The sequence below is a fragment of the Scophthalmus maximus genome, chromosome 20, assembly GCF_022379125.1.
Source record: "Scophthalmus maximus strain ysfricsl-2021 chromosome 20, ASM2237912v1, whole genome shotgun sequence".
NCBI lineage: Eukaryota > Metazoa > Chordata > Actinopteri > Pleuronectiformes > Scophthalmidae > Scophthalmus > Scophthalmus maximus.
This window is the reverse complement of record NC_061534.1, coordinates 8,018,684-8,041,071: the sequence shown is the minus strand read 5'-3', so window position 1 is coordinate 8,041,071 and position 22,388 is coordinate 8,018,684. Positions and strand designations below refer to the sequence as shown.

Sequence of the window (22,388 nt, the reverse complement as noted above, 5' to 3'; positions counted from 1 at the left end):
CAGGCTCGCAAGCACACACACAGACACACACACACACATATATTTTTTGAAGTATTTGTAAATACATATGGATTCCGACCACAGTACGTCTTCATATCCCTCTGACCCTCATCTCCAGGCTTCGAGTCCAAACTTTCACAATAGTCAGGTCTTCATCGACTGAGGTGAAACGCTGACATTTACAAAGTTCAGATGAAATGTGCTTCTCTTTTGTCAAAATATATAAAAAGGTGATATAATCATGCTCAGACATTTGAAGACTTGTAAAAGCTGACATAAGATGCGTTTAGTGTTTCCGTGACCTTAAACGTGTGAATTTCGGATGTGCACAACAGAAATTCAGTACAAAAACCCAGCGAGATGCACAGTGAAGTTCTGTGATGAAAAGTAATATAGTATACTTTAAAAGTAATTCAACATTCATTTATTGGGGGGGGAACAATTTACATAGAAAAAAAAACGTGAGAAAAAAAAACAGTTTACATTTTCACCCGTCTGCAAAAAGACTCATAAAAAATAAAAAGGACCCCTGTTGGGAATAAGTTCAGTAAATCTTTACAAGATGAAACACAAACTGTTTCCATTGGACATGTCGTGTGTTGTTGACAGTGTGATGCAACGCGCCCAGCTCACTGGAAACCTGACTATTGCCGCCATGTTTAACAAGTTATGATTTCAAATTAAAAACCAAGTAAAACAAACGCTCGCACATCCGTTTCTCTCTCTCTTCCACCCACACACACACACAGAGACACACACACATTCACACTTTAACACTAGAGCAGGAAACTAACTATCTTCAACCAGCCACTGATGAAGATTTTTTTTGTTTTTGTTTTTCTTCCAAAGAGACCATCAGCTACGTTTCTATCACACAAGCCAACGAACTTTGGAAAAACAACGTCCGAATGACGATTGTTCACAGGTCGACTCGACTGGCAGCCAAAACTTTTACCAAAACGTTGCTGTTGGCCCGGCGTCAGTTTCCTCCTCTACGCAACATGCTCCCGATCACAAATACAAACTCATGATACCGCAAATACATGTGTACACATATATACAAATAAGAGCAGCCCCTCAAACACCGGGGGCAGCTTTAGAATTTATAATGCATAATTTCTGTATATGCCAAGAATAAAACTTTATTAACTAAAATACATAGTTATCTGGGAGGGCGGGGGACAGCAGATGAACAGAGAGGAGGAGGAGGGCGAGGCTCACACCGTCGGGGGAAGCCATTGTTGAGGGCTGACGAAGAGAACAGATGAAGAAAGCCTGGGGGGGGGGGGGGGGGGGGGGCATGAGGGAGACGGATAGAGGGGGAAGACTTCTCCTTTACTGTCGCTGCTCCCGAGCACTGTCCTGTGCCACTGCAACACTCTGCCTCTTCAACGTTTGTGTAAATCGTTCCATAATAATAATAATATTAATAATAATAATAATGACCACGACAATGCTAAAAAAATATATATAAACCCCAGCCATGTCTCACAACTGTAAGTCCACAAAAAGGGGGAGAGAGGTCTGGCCCTCGAGTTCATCTGAGTCGCCGACAAACAGATGCAAAGGAAATTAAAGATGCAGGGAAAGAAGGAGAGAGAGAAAAGAGATCGTTCGAATGGAGCGGGCCACCATGGGAAGGAGGCGGAGCAAGAGACCAACTACAGAAGAGGAAAAAAAGGGGCAAAGGGGGGGGGGGGGCAGGACAAAAACAGCACCGGGCAGGATGTGAAGAGGAAATAAACAGAAAAGAGGAAGCGGCGATGAAACGGGGAGGATGCGGGGACCAAAGATGAGTTGTGTCGGGGCGTTGTGATCCACTCACTGGTGTCCTTCTGAGGGTTTTCACAGAAGATTGGCGGAAAGCATGAACAAGTGATGACAACGTGGCCTCACTGTGCGTGTACCCTCTCTCCCTCTCTCTCTCTCTCCTTCCCTCTGATCAAGAGAAAGGATTGCGCAGTCCTCCCCGCCGCTGGTCGTTCATCCCAGGGTGCATCATACCTCCAGGAAGCGGGAGCTAGTGGCCTTGGTGTGGAAGGGCTCGGACCACATGCGCCGCAAATCCCCCTGTGGACCACAGACGCCGTTTCAAACACAAGTCTCGGATGTTTCCCCGATACAAGTGAACTGAGGATTATCGCCCCACACAGATACTTATTACTTTCATTGTACTTGCCACAACCTTTATTAGCTTTCTAAAATTCCCGGAAATCACTATTCATCAGAAAAGTGAAGTAGTGACTCTACTGTCTGAACTAAAAACAAACGAGGCATTAGGCTAAATCGTGACATGTGCGTTTTATCACTTTCTAGATGAGTATGGGCAACATTTCTTTTGGCTCCGTTAATCAAATATTTGTTGCTGATAATGCACCGGATAATTCATCTGCTGTTTCTTTTAATTTCACAATTTACAATCACTATTTCAACCAAAAAATCCCATCAGTCCGTATGGAATATTTACCACACGTTTCACTTTTGAAGCAAATAATGTAAAACTGTCTAATAAAAAAAAAAAAAAGTGCAATTGACGGTCACTGTCCCGCTCTCACCACGTACCTTCAGGTAGGCCATGGTGAGCAGAGGCAGCAGGGTGAAGGGCACCAGGTAAAGCAGAGCGGGCTGAGCAGCACGATGGATCCTGGAGGCCACAGTGGCGGTCAGCAGACCTGAAGACAGAGTCAAACAATCAATCTCATGATCAATAAAAATTAATCTGTGCTAAAAAGAAACTAGCACAGAAATAAACTCCACCTCAAAGACCAAGATTATACCGTGTAATAAAACCATCACCTCCACAAAACACAACCGCCATGGAAACAATAACCCCCCTCGACCTTTCTACATCCAGCCGTGCATCGATTGCTTGCTTACCCACAAAGTATCCGATGAGAGTGCAGTGGAAATAGGAGACGCGCTGCATGCGTCCGGGCATGTTACCAGGCCCCGGGACTTCCCCTGACGCTTGCTTCTTATAGTTATCATATCGCAGGACGAAACATAACAGCAGCCCTGGCATCACGATGTCTCCTATTCCCAGCATTGAGAAGTGACTTCCTGTGGAACTGCGTGGACGGAGAAAAAAGGGAAAGAGGTTTTGAATGTGATCACGTTGGCTGTACAACACGAGTAACCTCACATCCCATGTGGATCATCATGTGTTCCATCGCTTCTTTCTGATATCTGAGGCCGACAGACGTCTATAGTCACGGTATCATGAGGTTATGAATGACATTTTCAAATGAAGGCAATTTGGGACTCTTTTCTTCTTAACACTGGCCAGGCACAAAATGTCTGGCCTCAAGGTGGCGCCACAGAAAAGTCCACTCCATAAAAGAAAACTGATCACAAAATGAACAGTGACCACATGTAAAGTGTCATCTTCAGCTGTAGTTTGATGATGTTAATAAAAACTGAGGCTGCAACTGACCATCATACTTGTTTGATTTATGAAAAAATTAAAAGTTATAAAAAACAAGACTGAGAAGTGTCTGACAAGACTTTGGGTTCCCTGAGGCCAGAATCTTCAACTCCAAATGTCTTGATGTGTCCAAATTACAGCCCAAAAACTATTACATTTATTATCACATGAGACAAAGTATGGAGGGAATAAGTCTCATAGTAGTCACAGATGTGTATCACATAATCTAAAAGCTAAAGATAAGAGTTACAAATGCGTACAATGATTTGTGTGTTACTGACAAATGCGTGTTCAAATCCATACACAAATATCACAAACTGAATAAATATTAATATTTTATGTCCAGATTTTAAACTTCAACTTCACGGATGTAATAATGCTCATTCTTTCATTGTGTGAGTACAAATGTCTAAAAACATCTGTGGAGTTTTGAGACTCTTTTTCCACCATCAGCCCCAGAAAGGTTCACAAAACATATGCTGCGTTTAAGTGCTAGTGGAAAACTGGGAGATTTGGGCTTTCTGTGTATTTGTGTATTATTTTTTTTAAGTGGAAAGATGCTTTGAAATAGACAGAGATGAGATATCTTTGTTATCTAGGCATTTTACCCCTTATTTGGGGGGAAACTGAAAATCTTAATGGATAAGATCCGCAATTGATAAGCAGAATCGGAATCAATACATTTCAAAACGATACCCACCCAACTACTTTTCCTCCCCCTGGTTACAATCAGTCTTACCTGGGAAAGACCAGTTTGCCCGGTAGCGAGAGGCGAGGGACGTCGCGGCCCATCCCCGGCCCCAGGTGGAGCTTCCTGGACAGAACATCTATGGGGTTTTCAGCAGGCTGGGTCGCAACTTTGACCATCACATTACTATTGAAGATGTAGGCTGAGAAGAAAACCTGGGAGGGAAACGAGAGCAAGGGAAATCACCGCCTTTGAGAAGCTGCAACCAATTTAATTTACCTGTGACAGTTTCAGATCTTGATTAAAAAATGTTTTGCTGCGGCAATTTGCCGATGTGATTTGTGTATCTGATTCATATTCAAGTGGATGACTCGTGTTCTTGGGAAATGCTCCGCAATCAGAAAAATGAAGACCAGAGATTAATTCATCTAATGAATCTAATGTTTGTTTATTATGACATTATTGCCAGCATAAATAGTCAGTGTTGATGGGGGAGTAAGGTTCAGGCCAGTGATGCTGGCAGGTTGCTCAGAGCCTGAATATGTGAGCATTCGGTGGCAGAACAACACCTTCACATTTTGTCCTCCGTTTGAATGTTAAATGTGTCATTTCTACATGAGTGATGCTGTTCCTCATCTTTATTCCTTTCTGGGAGATAACGCTGCAACTAAAATTGTACAATTATACAAATGGAATTGAAAATATATCTAAAGCTGCAGTGAGCTGCTCTTAATCCCCCTGAGTTTTACTAATCTCAATTGATCTGAAATCTAAACTGATTATTTAGGCTCAGTTGTTTGATTAAAACGGGAAAATGCACCCTGCCGTTTTTAAACTACTCAAAGAAAATCCTGAAATCTCGGTTGCTCGGTGGCTGATGACTGACTCACACCCTCATATCAAAATGATCATTCAACAGATACGGATTCTTCTCGACTTTGGTGACACTTTTTTTTTTTTTTTTTTTTTACATTAAGTGGCCATTGTGTTTGTGGTTGCTGCTCAGTGCAGGCACTGATTCAAAACAGTGACGTTCAATAGTGGCTGATAAACCACATGTAAATCCAACACTGCCAGATAAAGACGACCACACTTAAGGTTTTTAGTTTTCTATGTCTGTTCTATAGTTTTGACTTGAGGAGACAGTTTCACCTTCCTGTTAAGAATTCTTCTGGTTAGTTTCCTTGAATGTTCTATTTGTGAAGGTTGAGTATCTGAATATAACTCCTTCTGTATATTTTTCAGTCACTGTGGCGGCAATCACAGCACTCCTACCCACCTCGAGTATTCCAAACATGTTGTTCAACGGTGTTGAGAATGAAAGCAGGGCTTTCATTAGCCCAATCATAACCAAATTCTATTATTTATGAGTTGATTTGATTTCATGTGTTTGCTGTAACTCGTGGCTGTGGCTTGAGTGTGACGCAGGTGAAATTTCTTACCCAGAACACATCATAGATGAGCAGTCCTGACAGAAGCAGGCAAGACACCTTCAGACTGGGTAGCCGCACGAAGGCTATCATGGCGACACACAAGCCCATGGCTAAAGCTGAGGAGAGGAAAAAAACAAAAACGAAATTCCACATTTTAGCAGGAACTTGGTGAGAGAAGAACAAGGGAGCAAGTTTATCAAGTTTATCTAAGCTATGTTAATTACTGTGAATGCAGCCCTAATTAGACGCGTCATTCTGCCCGTGTTCCACTTCACTTTTTGGTGCATGAGTTATGGCCTGATACGACCTGAGATGAAACATGGGGCATGTCAAGGCTTTCAACTATGGAATGTTTGTGTCAATAAAGCTACAGTATGACGCATTTTTGTAGTCACCTGGGTCACATAAAACAATTGCAAACACCCAAACACACCCACAGTGCAGCGTGAGCCTGAGAAGAGTCTGCGCTGATACTATAAAACTGTACGAAACTGTTGACTGCAGTTCAACTAAACGTCCATTCAACAACATCCCACAGTTCCACGGTGCCTATTCTTGAAACAAAGTTTTTGTTCCAGAGTCACGACGAGGCGACGCACCGTCCATTAGAAGCCAGTGTCCAGTCAGCACCCAGATGAGCACCAACAAAACGGAGAGGGAGAAGGACAGGAGCTCGGCCAGAGTGAAACGGCCACAGCAGCCAAACGAAATCCTGCAACGAATAAGAAACAAACCATTGTCAGAAACAAAAAAGTGAGACCAGAAAACATTTACAGGCTGTTGTATTTGACCACAGTGGAGTGAGTAAGAGCCTAGTTGGACGATAAAACGTTAGTTTCATAAGAAAAAGGGGAAAAAAGATTCAGCCATGCGCTTCAGGTAATTTAGCACCACCTTCTGGACTGAAGTGGGACAACCCCGTGACTTTCCAGTAAACCTAAACTAGGTGGATTGCAATTGGGTTACACTGCTTTCTGTCAATGACAATATCTTTATTCTCACATGGATTTTATCTGAATAAAAAGACATCTGAAATGACGGGACGTCTGAGGTGTGTTATCGATGAACACACAAAATAAAACCTGTGTAATGACAACAAACTGAAGAGTTTTGGGTAGGGAGTGAGGTTATTGCTGGGCCTGTGAACGCAGACAAAGGTTCACTGAAACCCGATCAGAGGCTCTGAATCTGTAACCAGAGAGGGGGTGTTCATGTTGGTTATTGAGTAGGTGGGTTGTGCTGTTGGCTCTTTGTGCTTCGCTGGGGCTTGAGGCAGACAGAGCTCAAACTTCCAGAGACCCGGGTCCAAAGGTCGTTATAAATCATTTGTATACATTAAGCAAAAAGACAATTGTTACAGTTTTTACTTACTAAGTCTCGCAGACATTTTTTATTCTAAAGATATGATGTAACAGCATTTCAAAAGAGATGTACTGTTGTTTCACAATTGAGGAGACACTGATACACTGATAGGCAGAATCAAAGAGCTTTAAGAACATTTTGTAAGAGACACATGAAACTGCATGGGGCAGTTTGTGCAAAAACAAACTCAATTTAAAAGACACAGGATTGTCTTACTTATTCTGTGGGGAGCAGGGCCTGGTCAGATACTGGCACATTGGCAACAAAAGGAATGCAAATGCGATTGTTGCGAGAACTGTGGGGAAGAACAAAGCACAGCAGTGAGACCAAAGGCCTAAAACACCTAGACCACCTGTTCCAGTGGTTCTCCATCGGCGCAATGGGGCAGTTAATGGTCTGTACAGTTTCAATAATCAGCACAGAGAAGAAGCCTTCGTGTAACTACCGAACAGAAAACGTGAACAGTTAATTCTACAGCTCTGAATTTCTTGTGTGGTGTCGTGTTCAAGAGCAGTAGTTACCTGCAGTGCAGATGGTGAAGACCACCTGTACCGAGTCAAAGAAGAAAAACATGACTAGCAGAGACACGGAGGCTCCTATGGGCAGGAACAGCGCCTGTGTGGAGTCTATAGTCTGAATACCTGACAAAAAACAAACAAGTGAAGGTAGAGGGATTAAAATAAAAGTGGCCACAGGCAGAACAGCCAACTAATCATGAGTGATTACTTGTAAATCCAAGAAAACATGTCTGTGTATTTCAGGCCCGGCTTGTATGTAACACTCACTGTTGTTTGTGCTGCCGTTGTTGAAAGCCCCTGTTGTCGTGGGGTTACCATCCTTATCCTTCTCCTGGTTCTCACAATCCATGTTTAATGACCTGCGGTCAGGAGGGAGAAGGAGAGGGAAGAGAGCAAGAGAGAGTGTGTTTGGACTCGAGCCTCAGTAATGAAAAACCTCAAAAGTATGTAGACTGCTAACAGGAGTTAGAGGGCTGTATGTCAGATCTTGTACAGTGGGTAAATCAGAAGCTGTTTTCAGACATGATCTCCGGAGAATGTCCGCAGAATTGCCTCCGGACATTCTCCGTAGTTTGCCGTTCACATACGACGAACTCAATAGGGGATTGTCCGGAGCATTCCGCGGCGTCTGGGTAGAGCGGCAGGTGGCTCCGATAACTCGAAAGCAACGTTTTTGTTGACAGTCGTCAACACGCCCACTCGCTCCCTGTGGATTCTCCGGAGATTCTCTTGCTGTATTCTCACATGGGTTCATCACTCGAACATTTCTCCGGAGATTATAATCGGGGGCTGGCAGGAGAGACTCGGGAGAACGTCTGGAGCAACATCCGTGAAAATTTGCATTCTCACATACAGTACAAGCCCTATGGAGAAGTCCAGGAAAATGTATGGTCTTCGGTGCATGTCTGAATGCAGCCAGAGCCTATGACTCTTATTGCATATAAATATCTATGTCAATGGAAGATGAGTCAGTTTTTCTTTGGGAGGTTACATTAAAACATACACACACACACACACACACACACACACACACACACACACACACACACACACACACACACACACACACACACACACACACACACACACACACACACACACACACACACACACACACACACACACACACACACACACACACACACACACACACACACACACACACACACACATATTAGGGCTGGGCGATAAAACCATAAAGATAATTATCGCAAAATAACTTATATATTTAATATATATATATAAATATGATATTATTCAAGTCAAATGCTTGACGTATGTTCTTCTACACACTGAAATATATATATATATTGAAACACGGTTTAAACTTGGACTAGTCAGGGGTTGAAATATACAGCCAAACAAAATCAGTTCGCAGCGCTAACATCATCAAATTAGATACAGCAGTTTGATTGCTTATCAGGTGAACAACTTTTTATTTTGACTATAAATGTTCTCTATAACACGGAATTTATTTACTCACATAAAGTATATAAAGTGTGTCTGCTCTGTAGTTCAGGTGAACCAGCGTGTCATTTCAACTGGCAAGTAGTGTCTGCCACAGACCTGCCGTCAACTCAGGGCTGATAAGATTTTTTTAGGAAAGCGTTTACATTATGATGTACAATCTTACTAGATGTTAATAATAATGAGACAGACTTACAATTTACAACAACTGCGTTAGCACCATGTTGAGAAAGTTAGGCATCAGGAATAAATTTTTAAAGATGACCCAAAAAAGACTCGAGCGCCAGATATGACAAACGAAAACAAGGTTTAGCTCATGTGGGGAAACAAGACATGGTGTGAAAGACATCCTCCACCAGCCTGTTGACAGGTGAAGTGATTGTTCATGTGTTGATTCTCACCTAAAGCTGCCATAGACGATGAGAAGGATGGAGATGAGGAAGGTGGACACCTGGCTGGAGTCAACTAGGGAGTACGCCCTGAGGGGGAGAGAGATACAAAGGTGAGATTCAGTGAACAGAACAAAACGCGTCACCATGTGTTCAATGCTGAAGACAAAAGTAGTGATTTTGCCACTAAACAAAAAAAACTGTCAACAAGACACAGACACAGATTAACAGTGAAAACTTCTGCTGTAGTAGACAAGTAAACAACAACAACAAAGTACAAATAAGATTTTCACAAAATACTCCTGATTTCAAGTCCTTGCTAATCCTCTGCTTCTACTTTTTGTTTGACAGAAATATATTTTACACACTTCAGGTCGCACCAAAGCTGGTGAGTGGACTTTTACCACAACTGTTAAATATTTGACCACATTGTTCATTCATCACATGCTGAGGTAAGTGAAATCACTGACTATGTCCGTCCCCTACTGATGTGATAAGACATCAAGCTGTCTGATGGACTGATCATATTTAAAATTTTCAATATAAAAAATGTGTTACTTAATGAGTAGACCTTTTAACCTTTTTCAAAAGGGACACACTATTTTAGTTAAACAGACTGTACATATTTTGTACAGTAATTAACTACTTTCAGAGGGTCTACAGCGACTTCAAACACAGAAAACTTGAATACTTCGTGAGCAGGGGCGGACAATTCCCTACTTGGACTTGTATAACTGTAGTGAATTGTGCATGTGTCCTTTGCTCTAGGAATAAAGGTGGTTTCTCTACTGGATCTTGCTCTATAATCATTTCAGCTGAGGAGTGCACACCCATATACACATACCAACCATCGGTCTGACATCACAATGCGTTGTGGTTGCACAAACCACCATATGCAGGGGAAAATAACAAAAATGGAGACAAGTATGCAACTGTAATTTCAGTCAATCTTTTCAGATTCTGCATTCAGACAATCTCACTCATGCTTGTGGCGATTACATCACCACCACACAAGTCGCATTTCCCACAGCCTCCGAAGTAGACGGGCAAAAATACTGTGAACGGAAAATGTACGCGTAGGTCCAGACGGACCTGTGCCACGGGTCAGTTGAGTTAAACTGTTGGGACTATGATCACTGCACTCTTGTTTAAGATGCTGAGAAATCTCCGAAGAGAACATTTAATACAACGTGAAAATATATTGAATGCATGTTGTATCACTGCACAAAGACACATCGTACTACATAAAACTGTCACACACAGCTTATATTAACATATTCTGTTTCCCCTAGAGCACTGGGCCTTGTAATTACACGCAGCAAAGTAGCAGAGGAAGGAGAGTGAGGCAATTTGATAGCAAAATAAGAATTGCAAATTTCCTTGAGTTAAAAAACAAAATCAAAGGTTATTGATTATGACATTCAATGAGGCGAATGGGATCCATACAGTCCTGGGGACATTGGGAACTGAAGGGGGAAAAAAGGAAAGGAAGGGGGTCTCTGTTCACAACAGCAGTGAGGTTAAGTCAGTTTTGATTTTATGTTTCTTCCAAATTTTTATTAGATCTACTGATTTGATTTGGGTGTATATGAATCACTCATAGTTAGAAAATGAGCTTTAAAAAACTCGTGTGCAGCTCACCTTGTACTTGTAATTGTTGTTCATCGCCTATACCCTGTTTTTTGTTTTGAAATGCTAAGCTACTTACTTTCAGTATATATTTGAATAAACCTTAAAAAATACAATTTGTCATACACTTTTAGTCAGGTTTGAGTTTTCCCTCTTTAATTCAAAAATAAAATAGCCAAGCACATTTTTGTTTTTTTGTTTTTTTTGAGACAGACTACACACAATCAGGAAAACCTGATGAAGGACAACATGATGCTTGTCCACAGGGTTTCTATTCCAAACTCTTCAGTTTGATAATGTTGAGCACTGTCTTGATGAAGGATGAGAACGGCTTAAGAGCTACACTCATCCCACTCCTTCATGTTCTGCTCAAACAAAGATTACACAACTAATTAATCTCCTAATTTTCGCATAAAGAAATATTGCAGTTTTTCTCCCCAGAAAAATGTGTAATCAGACTGCTAGTTTTCACACTAATGCTTTGCCTAAGCACCAAATTGTTCCCATATCAATGATCTGTGGCCTTGATACAGCGTAGACTTGGCATGCACACTTAAAATGCAGGTCCTCTTTCTGAGGTTAAGACGAGACTGGCATTGTGAAGAGCTGACTTCAGGTGAAAGGTTCCTGTTTCGACCCCAACCCTGACCCGTCTCTCTCTCCTGTCAAAGTCTCAAGCCACGGGTTCGGCATGCTAAAAAACAAAACCTATGGCCCCCAACAATGTCATCACCACCGGTCCATCTGAAAATAGAGTTTAAACAAAGGAGACTATGGGGTCAAAATCTGCAGGAAATGACGTGACAACTCCACAAACAAATGAACATGACCAGGGCCGGACAAACGGTTTAGGGTAGAGATAACGGATTGTTTAACAGTGGTAGAATCACAATAATGGGCCATTTCTGAAACTGGGTCATATGGCAAATTACACTGGTGTAATCCTGCACCTGTCAGTCAATGCACAAAAATGTTGATGCTGATTTATCATGATAGTGAGTTAGACTTATATAACCGGTCGTGATGCAGTATAGAATCAGTATTGATGAATATGTCAGCCAATAAGGAACAAGAAACTGCAGCCCAGAATGTCAAACTCAGAACAAAAAAATGCCAACTAATGGGATTTTCACAAATATTTGTTTGTTATAAGTATAAAGTACATTCAATAAAATGTTGAATTGCTGAATTTACTGCTCACTGTGGAGTTAAGGAGTGAGTGTTAAGTATCTGAAGAACAGTAAATGAAAAACATTGATGAAGGTAACAGCACTGGTATATAAAAAGTGGCAAAGTGGCAGAGAGGAAGTCTGAAAAACCACAATGACAGATGCTCCACACAGGAGAACAACATCAGCAAAGATGAAGAATAATCACAAGCTGACCGGCACATGTACCCCCTGAGTGACACTTAACAGGATATGTGTTACGATTGAGTTAATGCAACATCAGTAAAAGTTTCTTGTATTTTTGCCACTATTTCACTTATTAAATGGACCCTGGGTCATCTTTTCCAAAGCAAAGAATGTCTCCCACTTTAGCCGTAGCCAGCGACGCAATCCTTACTCTGTTATTGTGAGGCGACATACAGGGAATATAAATGGGTTTCCTCTGCAACATTCTGTATTATGCAGGCTTTGTGTCAGTTTGAGTTGGCAATGCTAGCAAAGCTCGAGTATAACAGGTGCAGCCCAAATTCAATGCAATATCTTTTGTGATATAAGAACATGTCTGAATGTCTGGCTCTTTGACAAAATATTCACACAAGGAAAATTTCAATGACCATATAGAAAACACTGGCTACGGAGCACGAACACAAAGACCGATAAACACTATCATGGTACAGGGCTTAGGAGATAATGCGTTGCGGTATGGTCGGAAAAAAAATGATTTGGATAATATCCGTTCACATTATTTCAATATCAGGCCCTGCAACTGAAATGTCTTTTCTGCTGCCATGCAGTGAATGTGTCTCAGTTCTGGGCCGCATTCGTTTTTTTCTCTCTTCTGACAGAGCAAACAGCCCTTGCATGAAAAGACTTGAAATTATTTTTTGTGCAAACGTGACACAGGAATTCACAGGTTTCATTGTGATGCTGGTGAAAGAAAAGAAAAAACTAAACAAGAATCTTCCGCCTTGTTCATTAATGTAGTAGTCCAGAAATGACTACAGGGTGTCTTGGAGGGGAGGGGTAACATGTAGTTCACTGTAGAAACAGGACACCGGGACAATGCTGCATTTTGTAGCTCTGCCCTGGCCTTGTTTGTCCAATACAGGCTCCTACTTAATGACTGAAAACCCCACTCAGCAGGCATCATCTTCACAGACAGGGGCCCGGTATACTCGACCCAAGACACAAGCTTTAATAAACATCGAACAATATAGCCGGTCCACATGTGACACCATGTTCAGGAAAGTGTTCCTTCTTTGTAGGTTGCAACCTAAACGGGTGAAATGTCTTGACACTGCAGTTTGGATTCAAGCATTAAGACGGCAATTAAGAAACTGACCTTGTCTCTCTCTCTCACACACACACACACACACACACACACACACACACACACACACACACACACACACACACACACACACACACACACACACACACACACACACACACACACACACACACACACACACACACACACACACACACACACACACACACACACACACACACACACACACACACACACACACAAATGATGTCACTGCCACACTGTCAACACTGCACGCAGACAGACGGCTAGTTTTATCTACCACAGGACCTAATTCATATTCTAGCATCGAACTGGTTCGTCTGAATTCTGTGCACACAAGCCTGTAGAACATGGGTGAGATAGATGAATGGAACATTTAAAAACAAAATACAATCACGGACTGTTGAGGGCTGGATGGCAGCCCAAAGTGCCATAAGACGTCCTTGTTCGCTGACAGACTCGGTTTTCAATAACACAATTCCAATACCGTTCCTCCATCAAGCCGCTTGCACGCATGACTTGACCACTAAGGGCCAGGTCACCAGACCACAATGAAGACTTTTGAAAATGCTGCCCATCTGGGGTATGGGTATATAAGAAGGGTGTCCAAAAATTATATCTTACTCCCACTAACATTTATCCATAACATTTAATATTATCTGCCTTCACACCCTCAGAATACTATGGATGTAATGGACTACGACCTTCAGGAACAAGATGTGATCAACATTTTTGCCTCCATGAAAATATGAAAAAACCTGCCCTGCATCGCTGCTCTGTGTTAACATTCCTCTGGGGCACCTAATTCTGTTTGTTCTATTGAGTGTTGATAAGGGATTAACATAGGACGTAGCTGAAAAGAATAAGAACATACGAGTTCCTGGTTTGGGTTTGTCTGTGGTGTAGGCTACATGGCTCATGCCTCAGCTCAGAGACACAAGGATTGCCAAGTAGCATAACGTCTACAGAAAATTTCAGGGACAATACAGGTCCCTACTACCTGCTGGTAACACCGACCATCTACTTCTAACCATTTGGTTAATTTAGCTAAATGTTAGTAGCACGTGAGCATCATGACTTAAAACCTCATCTTCAAAATTTGAGATGGCCAAGTCTACAGTGTTTCCACGTTCTTAAGATTATAATCATTAGTGCTGGGACACGGGCAACACGATGCCGGTAATCCAGGTCAATGTGTGCTTTAAACTGAGAATACCGAAATCTACATTGTGCCTATGCAATTGTAACATCTATAACATACTGTCATTTTTGATTCTCATTACAAACACTAAGGCTCCTTATATAATAGATATCACTATCTGATTTTAAATGTGCAGAAGTCAACATTTTCAACATTAGCTACTCGGTGTGTTGTGTGAATGACTAGTTGATTAGTCAGTGTCTAGAAGTGTCAAGCCTGTTTTAGATGGTACTGTGGATAGTCTGAATAATAGGATTTTAGGATTAGAGCTTAATAACCATGTTTCCTGCGGAAGCATTTTCTCATAGATTCAATAATGAGGCCAAATAAAAGCTAAAATTATTATGGACTAGGACCATAGTTATCTCTAAACCTTGCCGTCTCTATCAAAGGGTCCGTTAGTTATGGGATTGCAGAAAATTCTGTTGAAAAAAAGTTTTTTGCAAATGTATCGTCACGTTAGCTAATAACCTCTGCTTCTGTCCTTAAGCTGAGACAAATTTTCCAGTAGAGAAGATGATAAAGGTTGAAAGCAGAACCTACAACACAACAACCTCAGCCATAACAGTAAGAAGCATTATACTTGTTAAAAGTAAGTAAAGTGATGTTTTAGCAGGTTTTGGCCTTAAAAAGACGTGGCAAGGACAGGGAACTATGGCAACAAGCTCAGCTTTTGCTTGTGGGGATCAGAAAACGTCCTCCACACATGAAAAAAAAAGGAATGGCTGAATCAGTCGTCCACACAATATCGAGAGCTGAGAAATATTGTTTGGATACAATTCATTAACTAAATGCCTGAAAGTTAATTATTAAGTTATTTTTGGAACAATCAACCGTGTTAGACATTTGTCAAGTAAAAAATACCATCAGACGCTGGTTAGATCTTCTTGTAGGCATTCGTCATTACATAACATTTTACCGTCTAAAATGAATCTTTAAGACTAATGTATTTCCTCGCAAATGTAGCCTACAGTAAAAGAATGGAAAATACTGCACATATTGCTATTCTTGACTTTCAGTTTGATAAATGTGGTTGCTGCAGTTTATGCATTGGATACTCAACATGGCAGACCGTGCTGGCAAAGGGGTTCAACCTTTATGATCCCTTTCTCTTTCCCTTTTTTTATTTAATCGAACAAAGTAGTGTCAGATCCACATCAAACAAATCCTGCCAGCTTGGTCATGTAGCCAGGTGACGCCTTTGTTTACCTATTTTTCTACCTTCTTTTCACAAAGAGATTGGACTTGCTACTTTACTTCTGCACAAGACCTTTCACTCACATCTCCTTATAGAAAGCAATTGATTACTCTCTGCATTGATGTGGCTGCAACAGTTTGCAGCAGTCGCAATTTCACAGCAAAGACACAAAGGAGGCTAAAGATTTCCCTTCGACAGTTCCAGTTTACTCCCAGGGGCCTGTACTACGCAGCAATGATACGAAGAGAAACGCTGATACGTGCAGGTCGATTTGGTTTAGGCGACATGTACAAGTGAAAGGAAAATAATATAATCAAACAACTAAAATAAAAAAGAACCACTGGAAATTATTTTTTTCAAATTTGAAGTCATCCTAAAAATACCATGTAAATAAGCACAGGAATTTATTCGAGTTTACTGTTGAGTGAATATTTTCGCCCTTTTGTCTGACGATGATCAAACTGTGATGAAGAGGGACGTCTTAAATCACTTAACGTGAAAAGGCTTAACACTCAATGTGCTAAAGCAGCAATCTATAATCACCAAATTTATCTCAGAAATGATTCGTCATAAAAACACGTTCACATGTGAAAAGAATCTGACCGGAAATCCTACATTTATGGATGTTATCTTACATTTACAGGATTTCGATTTTGATTTGTTTCACAGGTGTAAGTGTTTATGAAGAGGCATATTTCAGAGATATTTGGTGATTATAGATTGCTGCTTTAGCACACTGAGTGATGTCAGTTTCTGCTGCTGAGGCAGAGGAGAGAAGACGTTAATGTGTGATGAAGTACATCAGACCGAACTGTTCATTCATGATCATGAGGAATATTGATTAGTGTGTGGATAATTGTTCTAATAAAAGAGATAGTATTTAGTTGTAGTTACTGATAATCTCTCCCTCTGTTTATTAGAAGTTCTGTTTTAAAACCAGAGTGGACACATGAAAAGTCTGGAACAGCGACATGATTCCACATGATCATTCATTCTAGCTCAGAGTTAAAGTTTATGTTACGTCGATAACCGCAAATCCTGCCTCGTAGTACAGGCCCCTGGTCGTCTAGCCTCTGTTACAGTTAAAGAGTTTCAATTTGTCACCTTGTGTTTTTCTTTAGTTGCACATGCCTCTGAGCATTTCTCCATTACAAGAAACGAAATTAGGTGTATGATTGATGGGATGGTCTTGCAGACAGCACGGCAGTATCAGCAGTTCCTCAGAGGGAATAAAACATCACATCGTATTTACCTTTCATTTTTGACATGCTTGTCACTCTTACCACCTCTCAAGCTCCACATTACAAAAGTCCTGCATCTCTCGTATTGTAAAACTGTGGTGTGCAGCGCACTTGCCACATAATCACACTTGTACATCTACCCTGAAGACAACACAGATTGGACCCTGTGGCTGTCCGACAAGGCTCTCAGCTGAGATGCACAACATCTCAAAGCAAAGACACGCAGAAATGTTTTTAAAAAGCGATGGCTGGAGCAAAAGTTATGACAAAAATTACACAGAACAGAGGACATTATTTTACAATGTCTACACTGGGTCTTAATGTGCTGGCAAAATTTAACGGGTAATGATTAAAGACGTGAAATCAGATTAAAAGCTTTGACAGGATGGCACCAACATCTGCAGAGGATGATTAGCGTCTGTCTGACTAAAATACAAAGAGGAGGTGCCGCACAGTATTTGCCTGAATGGACAAGTCAGATGAAATACTATATGACATATGCATAGGTCTGCTCTTTCCCAATATGCCAATGTAACTGTACATTGTTTCGCATTTGAGGGTTGAAAGTTTTAACCGCATGCACGGGCTCCAAACAGAGGAAGTGAAACAAGGAGAAACGTCTACACACAGAAGAGCATCAGAGTGATGGTGACACAAAGCTGCTTACATACCGTTAGGAATCAAACCAAGCTGCAAAGCAACCTGCTGCTGTGAGGCTGTTCAAAACAGCATCAAACTACAACTTGTCAACTTTCAATCAAACTAAACATTAGCCAGTTAGTTACCACAAGGCTAAATAGAGATGGCTACCGTTTAGTTATAAGCAATTTATTCAGACATTCATTTAGTAGCTTTATAACTAGTTCTATAACTAATAAATGCTGCCAAGTACAGAAACCAGGAGTTTGTACACACACTTTCACTACAGGTCTTCAAAGACTTGCTGTAGCAAAATGCCACTAATACTAGGATGTATATCACCTATTGCTGTGGTTACTTAATTTAAGGGTTTTAGTGTTGAAATACATAACTGGCATTTCACAAAAAAGGTTTAACTCATAAAGCATATCTGCTCTTTATTGGGGACGAGGTATGGCACAATTCTGTGAGTGTTTGTATTTCTGCTTTCAAGATAATATGGGTTTTGTTTAAGATCAATGCAGTTTGGAGTTAATCATGCTGCTCATTTTCCTAGATGATGGCCAAAAAAAATTAAAATGGCATTTTCTGTTTTGTTACAAAACAGAAAATATAGCAGATTATCTTGTGTCATGGTTGTGACTAGGGCTGAACGATTTGGGGAAAATATCGAATTGCGATTTTCCTAACAGATATTTCAATTGCGATTTGATTTGCGATTAGAATTAGCACACCGAGCGCGCACACACACTGATAGAGCGAGATGTGATGAAGAGGAGAAGGGGAGAGAGATCTCTCTCTGTTAGCAGTCTGTCTCTTTAACGAGGGAATAGTCGTGGTGTTCGTCACCTCACGGTGCCACGTGAGACATTTTCATACGAAGTAACAGTCTCAACCAACTCTCGTGTGGTTCTGTGTCCGTCACTACTGTCATTGTCACACTGCGTGTTCTCCACAACACCTGACGCTGTGCCGCAGCATCGTCCTTATTAAAACCCACGCGCTGTTCCTCTTCGATACTAAAGTCTCCGCTGTATCAGTTTCAGACTGTTCTGTGACTGATGCTTGCTCTTGGAACCGAGTGCTCCACTCGCTAGCGTATCATGTGACCCGTGCCATTGCGTCCCTTGCGGTTAGAAAATTGCGTTTTATCATATTGCGATATTATCGCAATATGATATGATCGTTCAAGCCTACTCATTAGTCATCTCTGAAGGTCCTCTGTGACATTAAGGCTTTTTCTTGCACAAAAGGTCGACACTAATTGTAATCATATTTTTCTGCTGAGCTTGCATATAAACACAAACTACACACTCAAACCCCATTTAGGCAGACGTTATTTCTCATGGGGAGGTTGAGTGATTCTACAGGAAAACGACAACACTTTAACAAAATTGCGACATCCATTTGTTGTCATAACGGGCATTGTTAGTAGGGCCCGACCGATATGGATTTTTGGGGTGGTGCCGATATCGATATTTGATAGTACAAGAGACATATATATATATATATATATATATATATATATATATATATATATATATATTTTAATCAGTCAATGATCCCTAGAATGTCATTATCAAACTTTTATAACAAAGAAATGTTATTGAGGCTTGATATTTTAGTTTAACCGTGGACTTTATCATAAATAACTATAAATTGAAAATACAAATACAACCAAATACATAGAACTTATAACAAGCATTTATTTGACATAAAATGTCAACATAAATGTACATTTAAAGGCTCAAATCGGTTGGCCGATAACATCGATCAGGCTCTTAAAATGTATATACAAGCCTGTATTGATCAATAAATTCCTACAGCAACAAGGGCTTTTATCAGGCTTCACCCCCTGTCATCCTGATAAAAGTCACACAATTTATATGAAGAAAAAAAATAGAGAATTCAAGAAATTCACACACACACACACACACACACACACACACGACTCAATCATTGTAAAGATAATTCACTGGTACACTTAAAGTGCAATTAACAAACTGCAATATTTATATTTATTTCCCATGTGTAACTATTGCTACTGCTCTGTATATAGTATTTATGTAGCTTTTTTTCAGATTTTCTGTTTCAGACTTCCTATATTCTTCTATCCACTTTGCTGCTTCAATGTCCAAATGTCGCCCTTGTGGGACGAATGAAGGCATGTCTTCTCTTCTCTTGAATCAAATGAAAATGAAGTCGGTCGTACAGGACCGACGTGAGATCTGAATACTGCATTTTCTGTGAAGCCCAACCACTGGTTTCACGATCCAACACAGGAGGATGTTGTTCCGTCACCGTGTTACTGGAGTCCACCGGGCACCAGTTAGCCTCCAGTAATTAGCAAGGCCTCAACAAAGTGCGCTCCTGTTCATTCATGGGGACAACGCAATTCACTGATCACATCCTCTCCCTCGGATTCTCCAGCGGACAGCAACATGCAACCGCAGCCCTCGCCCCGGGCCGTGGGAGTTCGTGCCCCCCACCACCACCACCACCCCCCACACTCCTGCAGAGATGAATGATACCAAGCGGTCGTGTCACGATGCCAAGCTCGCCCCGACACTGGCATGTCGATGCCAGTTAGCTAGCTTACCTCTACGGCACAACCTTTGTTGTTGTGTGCGGCGGGTCGACGGCAGGAGAAGAAAAAAAACACAACAACAACAAGCTAGCCGTTTAATTAGCTCGCACTAATGTCCGCCACACGGCCGACGTCCGCGAATCTGCCACGCAACGACGGGTTTATTGTGCAAAACATATGACAGTTTGTTTTTCCACGAAGCAACGCGGTGGCGATGCGAGAGAAGGAGCCGTTCGCCAAGTGGCTAGCCCCCCCCATGAGCTTATCGCGTCGTTAGCTGGGTTAGCAGGCTCGTTAGCATCCGTTGGAATGGACCGAAGGAAGCCTTCTGCCGTTAGCATCAGCTGGTGGGCACTGCTAGCTGCTAGCTGCTAGCTGAACACCCAGCTCAAGCTAGCAGCCTGCAGCCTCCAGAGCTGCCGGGGGAAACGCGCAGGCGAGCGACACAGTGTTGTGCACATTGCGGCGAACGTGTCCGATCGAGTCGCGGTGAGGGGCCGAGCAGAGGTGTGACTCGTTGTGTCAGGGACCTATATGGAACTCGGCGGTAGCAGTAGCCGACGTTAGCCGGCGCTAGCCCGCGGAGCTATGCCCGTGCGCACTCACCAAGCCGAGTAGCCCTGCTCCGCCATGTCGCCGAAAACAGTGGGTCCTGCGACGGTGGCTCACGCGGATGCGGGTCCCGGTGACGACCCGCGGGGACCTCGGCGGTGGTTCTTTTCTGCTTGTCCTTCACAATCCGTCGTGCTGGCGGTTACTTCACGGCGACAACATGATGACACATCCCCGGGCGGCAGCTAGTGACCACTAGCTGGATTTCTTGCGACTGGAGCGGGGCTGACGGTTCGCTGTCGGTAGGTGGACAAGACAAAGCACCCCGAGAAAGAAAGAAAAAAAAAGAAAGAAAAAAATCCCCCAGAAAGACACACTGGTGTTATTCTCGTCCTTTTTTCGCCAATGTCCCGCCGTCGCCCCCAGCCGCGAAGGGCCCGGTCTCTAACAATGCTCCGGCCGCTGTAGATCCATGCTCAGCGCGATGTGACCAGCATGAAGTCGGATGCTCCTCGAGTCTGCAGCCGCTCGCTGTTATGGAGGACGCGCAGCTTTGTTTTCTATGGCGAGTCGCGGGAGCGCGCACAGTCGCCCCGCTGTACAGGTTCACGCGTGGCACGCGCGCTGGAAGGGTTCCGTGCACTGACAGAACGCGCGCGACGGTCGCCCCCCTGCAGCCTGTCACACACACGCGAACCGAGGCATTACGTCGAGCGTGAAATGTGATTTCGTCACTGTGAATTGTGACAATTTGAATCCACGCCCGAATCATTTGATACGATTGTAAAACATCTTTCTTAATTGCTAATTCAAAACTTCCACCACCTCAATGTCGAAGACGTGGGTTGTGAAGACCAAAGGTTGTGCACAAATTAAAAATGTATAATTATTATAAGAAAATCTGTTATTTCACATGCACGTATATTATTTTGAATGGAAAGAGTGGTGCATGTGCCCAGGGGCCTCTCACAAATAGGGGTTTGCAGTTATCCGTACAATTGGTTGATTTAATACATGAATACACTACGTGCACTATAAATCATTATGGTGTGTTGCATTCACCTAATCAGTTTGAATAATTTGAAACAATTTAAGGCCTAATTTTATTTCTACATTATTTATGTTTTGATTGCTGTATAAATGAATGTTGTGGCGCCAATTCAGGTTAATCAGTGTAATTTAAGAAATGGCTGCATGCATTGTTAATCGCAATAAATAATAACAATACATTTTGTTTCATGGAACCTTTTCTAAACACTCAAGGACACCGTATCATATATGAATACAAGAATGATTAAAAGTAAAGCCAAAGGATAAAAATTAGATAGGAGATGCAATGACAATTTACAAAACATCAAGTGTAAACACAATTTTATTAAAGTAAAATCAAATTAGAGAGGCACAGACACGATAAGATGAGGTTATCTTGGGTAAATTGATCTAAACAGATGTGCTTTAATTTGAGATTTGGAACAGTCCAATAGAATCAAGTGGACAGATGTGAGGTGTATCAGTAGGAATGGTGTTACAGTGATCAATGCGGGAAGTGACTAGGTAGTGAATCAGACTTTGTGCTCAC

General features: G+C 41.9%; 1 protein-coding gene across 1 annotated transcript; it reads right to left on the bottom strand.

Moving 5' to 3' along the window:
- Positions 1-408: 408 nt before the first annotated feature.
- sppl3 (signal peptide peptidase 3) lies at positions 409-21,503 on the bottom strand. Its single transcript, XM_035608323.2, has 11 exons — positions 20,864-21,503; positions 9,294-9,371; positions 7,693-7,784; positions 7,429-7,548; positions 7,124-7,202; positions 6,145-6,257; positions 5,555-5,661; positions 4,164-4,327; positions 2,878-3,068; positions 2,563-2,672; positions 409-2,070 (listed from the first exon to the last, which is right to left on the bottom strand). Exons 1-11 carry the CDS (start codon positions 20,887-20,889, stop codon positions 1,999-2,001), a joined length of 1,152 nt encoding a protein of 383 aa, XP_035464216.1. The 5' UTR covers positions 20,890-21,503; the 3' UTR covers positions 409-1,998.
- Positions 21,504-22,388: the final 885 nt, after the last annotated feature.